Source organism: Lissotriton vulgaris, chromosome 6 (assembly GCF_964263255.1).
Source record: "Lissotriton vulgaris chromosome 6, aLisVul1.2, whole genome shotgun sequence".
Lineage (NCBI taxonomy): Eukaryota > Metazoa > Chordata > Amphibia > Caudata > Salamandridae > Lissotriton > Lissotriton vulgaris.
The window spans coordinates 1036460624-1036474807 of NC_141694.1; the positions used below are offsets into that span (position 1 = coordinate 1036460624).

At 41.7% G+C, this 14184-nt stretch overlaps 1 protein-coding gene across 1 annotated transcript in view; it reads right to left on the minus strand.

Annotated features, from left to right (window-relative positions):
- THBS2 (thrombospondin 2) overlaps positions 1-14184 on the minus strand; it is a 728644-nt gene that overhangs the window by 508104 nt on the left and 206356 nt on the right. The window contains exon 10 of the mRNA XM_086927100.1: positions 4628-4801. Coding sequence (XP_086783226.1) covers positions 4628-4801 — 174 coding nt within the window. The remainder of the gene's footprint in view (positions 1-4627; positions 4802-14184) is intronic.

Below are 14184 nucleotides of genomic sequence, written 5' to 3' on the forward strand. Positions count from 1 at the left end.
TTAATGCAAAGTAACAATTCAATATATGCAGATGCTTATTTCTTCTCACTTTAGGAACTAAGGGGCCCATTATGATAACGGGCGGATCGCCACCGCCGCCGCCGCCGCCACCTGCCAAATGCCCCTGTTGCACCCTCTGCCATATTAGTATGGCGAGGGGTTTAGCGGCGAACGGAAAGACCGTTCGCCGCTTTTCTGCCGGTCGGATTCCCAGCCGGGCGGAAAAGACATACAATATGGTGGAGGTGCCTGCCGCAATGTAAAAAATGTGGGATGTGACGGTCAGGGTGGCAGGCGCATCCTAATGGGCCTAGTGAGACTGCCGCAGCTCTGGCGGTCGGTCCCATTGACCGCTACTGTGGCAGGTGGACAAAATCTGCCCGCCATCGTAATGGGGCCCAAGGTGTTTTTTAGAGAAGAGAATGGGTTGGATATCTCGAGACCCTTGGTGTCATAGGCAATGCAAAAGGTGAATAGGATCAGGGCTACGGATTGGTGCTTATCAAATGTGCTAATGTTTTGTGTTGTCCAGCAGTGCGGTCTAACATGTTCTGAAAGATGTGAAGCCAAACTTTCATGATGCAGGGTTTTCTATGTTTGCAGATTAATGCACTGCTATAGTGATGGAGGTTGGAGATGATTGAGTAACTGGGCACCTCCTTCTTGTCAAATGTTGTTTTTCGTTAGCAGAAGGGATCTTATTACATGTCTGAGTGCCTCAGGAACTATGCATTTTTTGATGGAAGATATTCAGCAACTTCAGTTAGTGGTCCAAGGCAAGACTACTTATGAATGTTTTAAAGAATAGAGTATGCAATTATTCATTAAGTAAGTGTGGTGATTTTAATTTTTCCATTTATTTTTACTAAATGCAATCCAGTGGATGAAATATGCCTAATATTGTTCACATACAATATCACACAGGAAAGTTTCAGCTTTAGGAATGGCTCCACATTTTAAAACATACGATCTAGTTTACTATAAATGACTGCAAAGTAGATAAAACAGTCGAACATAGTAGCTTGCCTCAAATAATTTTGGATCTTTCAGAGCAACTCTTGGCAAATTATGTACATTCTAACCTTGAAACATACGTGGAAGGTGAGGAACCTGATGGTTGGAATTTGACAAATACATGACTGACTGACATGATTTAGCTGAGACTTCAGTAACAGTGCTGAGAACTGCTGTAAGTAGTGAATAATAGAGGGTGAATGATGAGAGCTTATCAAATTGTCTAAGAGGAGGTTCATCTTGATCCCATTTCTAAGACGTGTTCCTTCATTGATTATTTGCTAGTTGATTAAATGCATGTAAGAAAACAGCAATTGAAGGTTATGTAGCCACAACTTTACATAAGAAATGGTTGGCACAAATGTATTGTATGCTGAATTGCAAATGGTAATTTACCATATTGTCTTAATGAGTGCCTCGGAAAATAATTTTTATGTGAAACGTAGCACTAAAAGAAATTTATAGACAATCAGTTGTAATGTATTAAAGCCTACAATTCTAATCTAGTCCAAGTAGAAGTCGTGTGAATGAAGAGATAGGATATAGTGTTTTTCAACAAGGAGTTTGTTTTCACATAACTCTGGTCATGCGTGTGATGTACTGAATCAAAGAGTTTATGGTTCACAACACAAGTATGCACGTTGCCTGTACTCTTTTTCTGCTTTTGCTAATGAGTATTTTGCATGTGAAAATGTGTATGTATTTGATAAGAACTTCATAATGATTTAATGATGAACTGTAAATATTTTTTTTAACTGTTTAAGGGTAAGTATTATATACTGATTCAGCATTTTGCATAATGGCATGCCACTAGATAGCCTCTTGGATATAAGGTGTAACGGGTAACATTTAGACCAGATTTATGGGCAGTTTCTATAGTTGGAATAATAGAAGAGTGACCAAGGTAATACATTTAGTAGGTGATGTCATGACCAAGAAATTTCTTTTGGGATATATAATGTGAAAGTGTATTTTGCCTTTGGACAACAGGCTTTGTGCTAGGCTAATCAGCTGGTATGAGGAATGTTAAGCCTTGCACATGGGCCAATGCCATTTGGGTTTTCACTTGAATGCTTGATTCTTTTTAATACTTTGCTTATACAGTTTCTGGCAAAAACGTGAAAGTCTCTACTAGTTCAAGCATTAAATAGAATGTACTTTATCCATGATAGTATGGTTTCACCAGATGAACGGTTTTCCAGGCAACACTAATGGATTTCATTACCTATGTTACTCAGGCCTTATGTTAATTGTTAATGACAGGATTTTGACTGCTTGAAGATGAGGAATGTCTTTTCATACAGATAACTAATTACACTGGATAAAGGAGGGTCTGCAGCACTCATCCTTCTCGACCTGTCGGCGGCGTTGGATACTGTGGACCATGCCACCCTCATCGACCGCCTTGAAAAATTGGGTATCACTGACAAAGCTCTTAACTTACTCCAGTCTTTCTTAACAGAGAGGGAGCACTCAGTTAGGTTGGAAAACGGTACATCTAAGTCCTTTTTCCTCCCATGTGGGGTCCCTCAGGGATCCTTCCTGAGTCATTACTCTTCAATATTCATGTCATCGAACTCTCCTCTCTGATTAGATAATTCGGGTTTTCACCTACTTCATATGCAGACGATACTCAGCTTGTTGTCTCTACATCAAACGAAGTAGAATTTATAACTTCCCAGTTTCATGACTGTATGAGAGCAGCCAGTAACTGGATGGGCAAGCATTGAATATGGAGAAAATCAAGGTCATTCTATTTGGCAACAAACCCCCATTCTGGAGGTAAGCATGTTGGCCTATGGAGTTGGGAAATCTTCCCATCCCGGTCCAAAAAGTAAAGAATCAGGGCATAGTTACTGATGAGAAATTGAACCTTAATAAACATATCTGCTCGGTCATATCCTCTTGTTTTAATACTTTCAGAATCATTAAGACGATTCTCTTGTTCATTCCCCGTGCCTCCAGAAAAACAGTAATTTCTCTATTAATCCTCTCTAAATTGGACTACTGTAATGGCCTATACGTTAAGGTCCAAAAACAGTACATAAAGAAATTACAAAGTGTTCAAAACGCAGCAGCGAGGCTTATTCTCGACTTACCCAAATTTCATTCTGTTTCAGCCTGTATCAAAAAGCTGTACTTGCTGACAGTGGCAAACCAGATCAAATGCAAAGCTCTGTGCCTTACTTACAAAGCCTTACACAAATCCGGCCCCAGTTACCTTAAACAATCCCTCACCTGGTACATACCCAATCGAGATCTAACATCCAAAAATACATTAACGGTCTTGCCCCCTAGATTCAAGAGACTCAAATGGGGGGCCAGTTGTTTCTCCCCCGAAGCGGAAGTGCTTTAGAACAGCTTGCCCATAAACATCAAAGCAGCTTACACATTACTGAGATTTAGGAAACTTGTTAATACTTGGCTCTTTAATGCTTAGCCTCCTCTGCTCCTCTTTGACAGTGTAACACCCCAACTCAGCGCCAACACACCCCCGAGTAATCGTGCGCTTTAGAAGTGTCCATAACATAACATAACAAGTTAAGCATGCTCAATGTGAGTTTAATTTTTGTAACTCAAGTAGGCACTGGCCATGTGACAGGAGTGGCTATGTGGTGGTCAAGGGAGCTAAGTTGGGAGAGAGGGGGTATTGCTAGAGCATTAAATGATCAGTATTAGGCCTCTTGTTTCTAATGGTATCATAAGAGACATTTTAGAAGGGCAGGAAAGGGTAGAATGCTTCCTTATAAATGGCACAAAATTTGTAGTATAAATCATATGCTCAAGGTGTTAAATTCAACATCTCTCAATTATGGAGTTGTGTTTATAGTTTAGTACTCATAATTTAATACAAATGCATTTGGATTTAAGGGATCCTGACGTGCAACAAAAGATGCAGGACATAGTTTTGAAGGAAATTTCACGGGAGAGATCATTTCCACCATCTGTCAAAGTTCATTGCAGAGAGGTAGAAAGAGGCTAGTATGCAACAGAGATTTCTCTACTATAATGTTCATTGTATGGCACTGTGTGGCATACTGTGGTGGAGACCACATGTCCAAACGAAAAATAGATTAGAGGCACCGCATGAACAGAGAGTAAATGTATGTATTTTATATCTGTATAGCCTGGAAGAGCAGCGTAGATAATAGTTATTACTATTATCTACGCTGCTCTTCCCGGCTATGCAGATATAAAATACACATATTGCCATAGTGGTAATGGATAGCTGGCTCTAAATTAATAAACCGTGTATGAAAGAAGTTCAGGAGTAAAAGGTCTTACTCAAACAACAAGTAATTTAAGAACAGTGATACAAAAATATGTGTAACAAGATTCAAAATGCTAAAGAAAAAAATGCAGGATGGCAATCTTAATGAAAGTGCAAACAAAGAAATGTGCTGTACAATGTTGCATCTGGTATTCAAATGGGTGGCCCAACTTAAAGTATTGGCCCTTATCTGCCATCATAATTGTTGTATGCAAATATATATGTGTGTGTGACATCATCTCTTTGTGCTCTAAATCTTGGTAGCTTTTATGTTCTCTTGAGGCATTGTGCTTATTGTACGATATTTATTGGAGGCAGTCATTGCAAAATATGTGTACATACCAATTGGACAATCTTGCTTGTTGCACATGTCATTTTCTTTGGTGTCACCTGCACATTTCCTTCCTCCATATTGTGGTCGTGGGCTGTTACACAGACGGGATCTTTCACGTAGGCCTCCTCCACAAGAGACAGTGCAACTAGACCAAGGAGACCAGGGTCCCCATTTGCCATTAACTGCAAGACATATTTCAGAGAATTAGCAATGAGTAAGATAAATTACATCAATTAATGTCTTAAAAAAGGTTCAGGATTGCCATGTAGATTTTATTCTTTGTTTCCAGAAGACATATTAGAAAACCACAAATGTTAACATTTTCTAACAGGGCATTTTCATAAGGAGGCACTCTAAAAAAAATTGCTTTTCCATTTTTCAATTTATCAAAGCTCAACACTTAACACTGGCCTTAGCTTGACCAAGGAGGCCATACATGGATTGCATTTGATGACGTCTGGTCAGCAGGAGCATCGAAATACATCAATATATGGCTGATGAACAACTACACCATAACATTACATCCCTACACAATGTAGACTTTCTAAAGATGGGTTGCACAATTTACAACTCATTATTGAAAAAGGCACGTCCTAATCAGGCCTCCACGATCAGAATCTCTAAAAGCACCTGCAACTGTCAGAGCAGCAATATCACAAGACTAGACACTAAGTGATGGATGGAAGAAAGAGAAAACAAAATAGTATGCCTTCTCCAGATGAGCCCCAATAGTATGGAAAAAATATCCCAGTATCTTCCTCTCATGTCTTCTTCAAGAAATGAAGAAATGTTATTCCTACAGTATTTCACAAACTCTCTGGAATCTGCTTTCTCCATGTACCCACCTCACTTGCAATGGTCACCTGTCTTGGTAACCTCTTATCCCCTTATGCCCTTGTTTGCAAAAGGCTCCATTGCTTTGTAGGAATGTTCTTCCTTGACAAATCCAATACATACATACATACATACAGTGCTGTCGATCTCATTACAATAATTTCTCATTAGTGATGCATTGTATTGCTGACACCCTTACACTACTGAGGTGATCCTACAGCTTTTTGGAAATCCAAACAACTGACCCCTCTGAATATCATTTTCTTTTCGACTATTAGGTATCTTTCTTGGCAGACATGATGAAACTGCAAAATCTGCAATTCCAGACGTGCATTGACAACAAAGGTATGTTCTTGTGGCTAGTGAGTGAACATGGGCACCATGAAAACCATATGTACGGTTAGGTTATGTTAACAGAACTAGCTAAAGCACACGTTCAACAGCGGTTTCTAAATGCTTTAAGACTAAGGGATCGAAAACAACCTGAAATTTGAACAAGTTCTTATAGGTTTGTCTGAAACCTATAAAACTCCCTTAAAGTCAAACTAACATGTTTAAGTCTGTCAAAACAGCCAGTTTTGAAGGTCACCTGGCTGTTTTCTAGCATCAAGTAGTCAGATAAGGAATTCTACAACAAGGTGTCCTGGGCTAAGCAACAGCATCCTCCCATGCATTGCTTCTTATATCAAAGGTCCTGGAGAAGATAGGCCCTAGAAGATCTTAATCTGAGTGAGGGAGTGTATTTATTAAGTCTAAACTAAAAAACATGGGTCCGAATCTTGAAGCACTTTAAATATTGTACAATACATTTTAAATGGAACCCTTTGCTTGACAGGTACCCAATGTAATTGTTTTAGGGTAGAAGTTAAGTGGGAATTCCTCAAAAATCTAAAAATCACATTATTTGGGAAGGGCTAAATAAATAGAGTTGGCATAGTCTAGCTGAAAGTAACTGTAGCCATAATGGTTGCTTTCAAGGCTTTCATGGAGAGAATAGAGGACATTTTTGTTCTCAATTTCAATGTAAAAATGCATTTAGATGCAACAGTACCAACCTGGGAGGTCATCGTGATCCCTATCTAACAAATATATGCTCAAACTCTTAACTGAAGTCATAGGGTTCTCAAGGTCACCCAACTCCACTGGCCAAAAAAGGTTGTTCCAGAGGTCGACTTTGCTGTTTAATATTATAATCTCTGTTTTGTTTGCATTCAACCTGAACCGGTTTTTTCACCTCCATCTCTGGATAAATCTAATTTTGTTTTGAAATTCCAACTGTGAGGCCAGAGTATTATCTAAGAGGATGAGAAACTGGGAATCAACTGCATAGTTGTACACTCTAAAACCCCTAGCTGAAAATCTTTTAATTAGGGGTCTTACATATACATTAAACAGATAGGTGGAGAGAGAAGATCCTTGAGGGAGTCAATATGCAATTGGGTAGATGTAATTGGGTAGATGTAGCAACATATGGTTCCTTCATCACTGCCTGAGCCTGAGCTTCCAGAAAGGATTTCATCCAATTCAAGTAAACATCCTTCACCCCTACTGCCTCCAAGCGGTCAACAGGAATCTCATGGTCAACTGTATCCAAGCCAGCAGATAGGTCCAATAATACCATTGCAAATATCTGACCATTAGCCCCATCCTCATACTGGCAACACTGTCCAGATCATGTGCATGGAGCGATAAAGGACAACTGCCTCTATGTATATCTATTCAAGTAAGCTCTGCTTTTGAAGGTGGAAAAGATGAGATGGTCATTTTCTCTATGGATAAATATCCATTGAAACATCTTCAGAACAATTTTCACAGATTCATAAATCTCACCTTAATTTTATGGTGTATGTAAGTGCTCTAGTTTTCAGGTATCCATATTATAACAGTTCTTTCCACTTCTCCGAACCAAAACCGGGGTGGAATAAACTACATCTCTTGACATGGAAAGCCTTCTTGACAATAAGTTAATCTACATTAACCACCTTAAAAAGAAACCTTGCACCCTGTCCTCTCTCCCGTGCCCTTAGAGATTACTGGGTGGAGGATGTGGCCATTGACTATGTCCCATGCGTATTCCAGTTGCTACTGGAACCTTCAGGCTATGCTCAGCTGGTACTGTTAGGCAGAGGAAATTACCCCAGACCATGCACTAAACATATTTGCCATCCCCATTACGTGCTAAGCACTGTCTATAGGGCCTTTTCTGCAGGAGTGGCACACCATGAATACTAACTGTGCATTGCCCTCTTACAATGTTGTTGCAATCCTCCTTTTTTAAAAAACTGTTCAACACAAAATATACATTTTGGAGCACTGCTTCCAAGCATCAAGTAAATGTGGGAATAGTTTTTATTTTTCTTTTGACGTTTTTATGGAGCTTTGTCAGATAAGGATGAATTCATAAGCAATGCAAAAATGCAAATAATCCCACTATGGGGCAGTAACAATTGGTTGTGGGAATGGGGTTTGTCCATAGGCGCTATACTTGCTACTATTAGTGCAATTTAGTGATGGAGGGAAACATTAGAGAAGCCGTAGATTTACGTCATAAAATAGTCAATAATTAGATCTCACACTACATCTATTTTGAAAAAATGATTAGTGTCTGCATTCTTTAGTGGCTAAATGTAGATATTTTTACGAGGGTAAAAGGGTATTTCCTATCCTCTGAGGTTTGTTCTTATCTCCCCAAGATGTGGTGTGTCCTTGTTCACATGGTCCCCTGCAATATGTTTCGAAATGTTATTTTGGGAACCTGTGTGATGCGTCCTTGTTCACATGGTCCCCTGCAATATGTTTCGAAATGTTATTTTGGGAACCTGTGTGGTTACAAACTGTTGCATTGTGTAGTTATGGCCGGGGCGATCATTTTAGCATCTTGCCAGACCCTCGGATACATTTTTAGTTTAACTATGATTTGTAAAAAAATCATTCATGGGGGTAATAGTCGGGATATCTATAACAGGAAGGTTCTGGAAACCACCCAACACATTTTGTAATTCAAATGTATACAAAACTACAAAAGGATACAAACAAAAACAAAAAAAATCTATCATTCCAGGTTCGGTATAAATCTGATCAGCAAAAATGTGTGTAATGGACAGGAAACATTCCAAAATTGTAATTCCTTTATCCAATCTGGATGAAATTTGAAAGCATTACCTTTAGGTGAATTTGTGTCGTCTCTGCCAAATATCGTGCAGATTTTAAGAAAAGGGATCAAAATTGTCAGCAAAAACTTATAACACAACAGTCGCTATCATCCACTCCACAGTACACACATGTAACACTAGGCCAATATCCCATGACGTAATTAATTGTGCATCTATGCTAAACACAAACTAAAAACAGGCTCTGAGGCACTATCATGTCATGCCCTGGACAAGGGCACTAGGACCCTGGACAAGAGGGCAGAGGCCAAGGGACACCGGACACCACTTCCGGTGCAAGGGAGGGGCAAGGAGGGACAAAGGGGCATTCTACAGAGGACCTCGGGCGAGAGGTCATGGGATTGTATGGCTGTGCTGAAAAGATAATAAAGCGTACCTTAGAAGAGACATTGTGTCCTGAGTCATTCATGCCGATAAGAAACACGACAACTGGCGACGAGGCGTGCTGTCGTGTGGCCAGGACCGAAGGAAAGATGAGCTGCTGGACGTCGAGGAAGATCGATGACCTCATCGAGATCAGGAGCCCACCCTGTCTCGTGGATTTAAGGGAAACGGCGTGGGAGCCCACCCCGACCGCCATCGAGGAAAGAAACGAGCGTCTGCATCCAACAGACCAACAAAGAAAAAACAAGCGCGAGCATCGAAAGATCTAAACGAGAGATATCGTGAGATGAGCGGCGGCCATCTTAGAATCAGGCGGCTAGAGCCAATAGAAATAAACAAAAATCGGGTGGCCATTTTGGAAGCAGGCAGAGCGCTGATTGGGTAAGAAGTCTTGCGAGACCTACGGCGGCCATTTTAGAGTCAGGAGAACTGACCAATGAGAAGAGAGAACAGCGGGGCGGCCATTTTAGAGTCAGGAAAAGTCGAAAATGGTCAAAAAAGTGCTGATTTGAGCACCGAGGAAAGAATAAAGCACAGGCAAAGCCAATATAAAGATGAGAAAGTAAAACAGAAGAGAAAGAACATAGAAAGAAGGGCAATAGATATAAAAAACACAGGAAACAAATAAAAGAGTGCCAGGAAGAGCACAGAAAGGAAGAAATGGCAGAAACTAAACCAGAAAGACAAAGTGCACAATACAGAAGACCACTACCATTCAACTTGTCTGAGCCACAAGTAGGAATTAGATGGGAGAAGTGGATAAGATGTTTCGAGAGATACATGGAAGCGACTGATGTGATAGACGCGAAGTGACTAGGATTATTTCTAAATCTCGTAGGTGATGACATTGAAGACCTGTTAGTGACACTGCCGCATGAAGAAACTACCACCTATGACAGACTAAAAAAATGCCTAACAACCAAATTCGACCTGCAGAGAAAAGTTGATTTTGAGCAATACACCTTCGCGATCGCGTTTCAACAACTGGATGAAACGCTAGATGACTGTGCAACAAGACTAAGAAAGCTTGTGACACGCTGTGAGTTTGACAAGTTTGATAATGAACAAGTAATCAGGCTGCGCATCATTGAGGGCTGTCGCAACATAGAGTTCCGTGCAAGGATCCTGAAAGAACCAACATCACTAGAGAATATCTTATCACTAGCAAGAGCGGAGGCAAGAGCGACAACACACGCTAAAGAAATGGAACGAGGAAAAGACAAACGAGTGGAACAAGCACACCGCGTAACAAACAACAATCGCACAGTCGTCTGGAAAAAAGACAGAAATGAACAGGCCGCAAGGAAGCAACCTGAAGGAACATGCTACAGGTGTGGACTTGAATTTCCACATCGAGGCCCATGCCCAGCATTTGGCCAGACATGCAGGAAATGCAATTGGAGGAATCATTATGCCAGCGTATGTCAAGGAGTGCAATTCAGGAACGACAGAGGAAGAACAGGGAGACCACGAATGTCAACAAGCCGACATGTCAGACATGTTGAAACAGGAACCAGGAGCTCATCACTATAATCAGGGGAAGAAGAAGAAGAAGAAAAGACTGCACAGCTCTATCTCATGTCGGATGTGATGACAGAATCAACTGACGAAGATGAAAAAGAAGAAAGAATATGCCTGGTAGACAAAAGCAAAATGAAAAAGACAGAGTCTGTGACCATAGGAGTAGGATCACATAAAACAAAGTTTGTCCTGGACAGCGGTGCAACATGCAACATCATGTGTGTATCGGAATACGAAAAGATGATGATCAAGCCGATCCTGAGACCGTCCAGAGTTGAGGTTTTCACTTGGGGATCACGGAAACCAGTGACAAACATGGGGAAATTTACAGAAGAACTGACCTACAAAGACCAGAAGATCAAAGAGGACAGTCATGTACTGAAGGGCGACATCCCGGTGCCATGCTTATTGAGCAACATCACAGCTCAGATAATGGGTCTCATGGCCATGACCTACAAAATGTCAGAAAAAAGAAGCATCCTAAAAGAATACCCAAAGCTGCTGCAGGGACTATGAAAACTGAAAGGGCGGCAAATAACGCTGCAAATTGACAAAACAGTCAGGCCAATAGCATAACACCATCAGAGAGTGCCCATACATCTGCAGCCACAAGTGGAGGAAGAACTTGAAGCACTCCTCAGCCAAGACATCATAGAACCAGCAGAAGGACCTAGACCATGGGTGTCACCAATCGTGGCCGTGCCAAAGAAGGACACGTCAAAGATAAGAATATGTGTCGACATGAGGATTCCAAACAAAGTCATTGAACGTGAGAGGCATCCTGGACAACATCTAGACGATATTATCAGCTGCCTGACAGGCACAAGACATTTCTCGAAACTAGATTTGTGCAAAGGATACCACCAGCTAGAACTAGATCCTCATTCACGATACATCACGATGTTTTCTACGCACCTAGGTCTCTTCAGGTACAAACGGCTGAGTTTCGGAATATCGTCCGCTGCGGAGATATTTCAGGAAACTATAAGACAGATAATAAGACCAGTGGAAAACAGTTTAAACTACAGCGACGACATTCTAGTGTTTGGAAAATCAGACGAGGAACATGACAAAGCATTGAGGAATGTATGCTCACACCTAGAGCAGGCAGGTCTGACACTAAATGAAGACAAATGTGAGCTACAACGGGACGAACTAGTATTCTTTGGCCACATCTTCTCCAAGAAAGGAATGCGGCTAGATAGCAACAAAGTAAGGACACTAGAAAAAGCGAACGAACCGAGCGATGTGGAGAAATCAGGTCATTCCTCGGTCTTGCAAGCTGCTGTGCAAGATACATCTCAGATTTTGCCACTGTAAGTGCGCCACTGAGGGAGTTGACAAAGCAAGGAAAAAGTTTCACATGGACCGAAGAATGCAGAAAAGCCTTCAAAGTGATCAGACATGCTGTGACGGCAGTAGATCACCTAGCGTATTTTGATCCGAGACTGTGCACTGAACTGACTGTAGATGCCAGCCCAGTGGGACTGGGAGCAATATTGGCACAACACCAACCAGGAAAAGATTCACCAAGACACATAGTGGCATATGGGAGCAAAAGTCTATCAGACGTAGAAAAAGGATACTCCCAGCCGGAAAAGGAGAGCTTGGCAGTAGTGTGGGCGTGTGAACACTACCACATGTTCATCTACGGCAGAGGTCTTCAAACTTTTGGCCGCCGAGCCCCCCCGTCTAACCTTTTTACACGTTGAGCCCCCCCACCACCACCACCTGACGAAAAAGTTCTGGAAGCTGGTACTCTGCATCGTTGATGGCCATTCCCTCCTGCAGAGCCCAGGTTGTATAGGGCAAATAATATTAAATAAAGTAAGAGTGTTTAGTAAACTGATGTTTTTGTAGTGCATGTGCTTATTATAAAGTGCCAATGAAAAGTCTCCAAGAAACAATTAGCACAAAAAATTACATTGGTGCTTTATTTTTCATATAAAACACAAAATTTAGAATAGATTAGTAAAAATACTCCCAACCCACAGGTCAGGGGTGTGCCTGTTTTTCTCCACAGGGACAGTCAAGTGTGGATGGATTCTTGCTTCAGCCATCCTTAGGTTGTGTTCCCCTTCCAGTCTTGAGTAGCCCCTGGAAATGTGAGTGCTCACAAAGTTATGTAATATATTTGTTGCAGTTTTATATAGCGCAAACCTGACCCAAAGGTATTGGAGAGCTTTACATGAGCAGCTTTTACATTATACAAGCACACATTCATTTTTGTAAGCACAAGGAGATTAGGTGATTTGCCCAGAATCACAAGATGTTGAGCAGGCACCAAGAATTGAACCTGGTACCCTATCTCCAGTCATCAGCTCAAGGATATCCTTGAGGGGGAAGGGTTCAAGAGCGAGGTGAACAGCAGCAACCAGATGTTAAATTCAGCAACCATGAGGCAAAAGGCAACAGTGAAGAAGTGCTCTTTCATCAGCAAAGTTGAAGTATTTTGCAGCTTTATGTATTCAAAATTTGTGGCACTCCCGGGCATCTTTCCTGCTGTCCCGTTCATTGAAGGAACATCAGAGCTGACGTCAAAGCAGTGCTCTGCTGCAGGAACTACATGCTGATTGGCCGTTCTGAATGACTACTCCAATCAGAGAGCCCTAACTCAAGATGGGGGTATGAAAAAAAGGCAGCAATCATACTAACGACGTGGGACGCAACCAGGGGCACAACTAGACCTGAACTTAAGGGGGGCTAAGACTCCCAGATAGGGTTAGCCCTAACACTGATCGCACAAAGTGCAACAGTCATTTTGTGCGGCCCTCCCCATTTCCTCCTTCTCCATGAATTCCCTCACTACCACTCTCCACCAAAAATACTTCATCTCTCTATAGCCCCTTTCTGACAAACATAAAAAAATGTATAGGGCTACCCGTAGTTTACTCACACTTAGTTCTGTGATCTGGATGATACACGTTCTTTGTAGTAGGTACATTTATTTGAGGTTTTATAGAGCGCGAACATTTAGCCCTCTGCGCTGTGTGGGTTACTGGATTGCCCATGTGAGTGCACAGTGAGCAATGTAACAGTGTGAGAGTAGGGTGAGAGGAGTTTGTGCAGGGGGAGTAAGGTGATCATATAAATTTGGGTGCAGATGTAAGTGCAGAGTGGGATGAATGAATTTATGGTTAGTGATGGGCTTGTTTGAGTGAGTTTGCAGAGTGAGCAGTGAGGGGGTCAGGTGATTGAAGTGTCACATGAGCAGGGTGAGTAGTGTGCTTTTGTGACTGCAGGGTGAGGTACAGGGTGAACAGCGCAAGAGCATTGTGAGTGCAAAGTGAACACTGTGTGCAGAGTGAGCGGTGTGCTCATGTGACCACAGGGTAAGTGGAGTGAGAACGGTGTGAGTTCATGGCGAGTGGCATAAGTGCAGTGTGGTCACTGTGAGTGCAGGGTGAGCAGATGCTGTGAGTGCATGGTGATCGGTATGAGTACATTGTGATCCCTGTGAGTGCAGGGTGAGCATGAAAGTGAAGGGCGAGAAGGAAGAGTGAGTTGTCTGAATGCAGGGTGCATTCCCATACACACTTGGTATTGAGGGCTGACATAGGGTTTCAGATATAAGTTAAACTATTGCTTTTATGGCATTATTCAGGGTCCAGGTATTACGGGTGAAGGAAATAAATATTGTGCTCATCCTGCAGCAA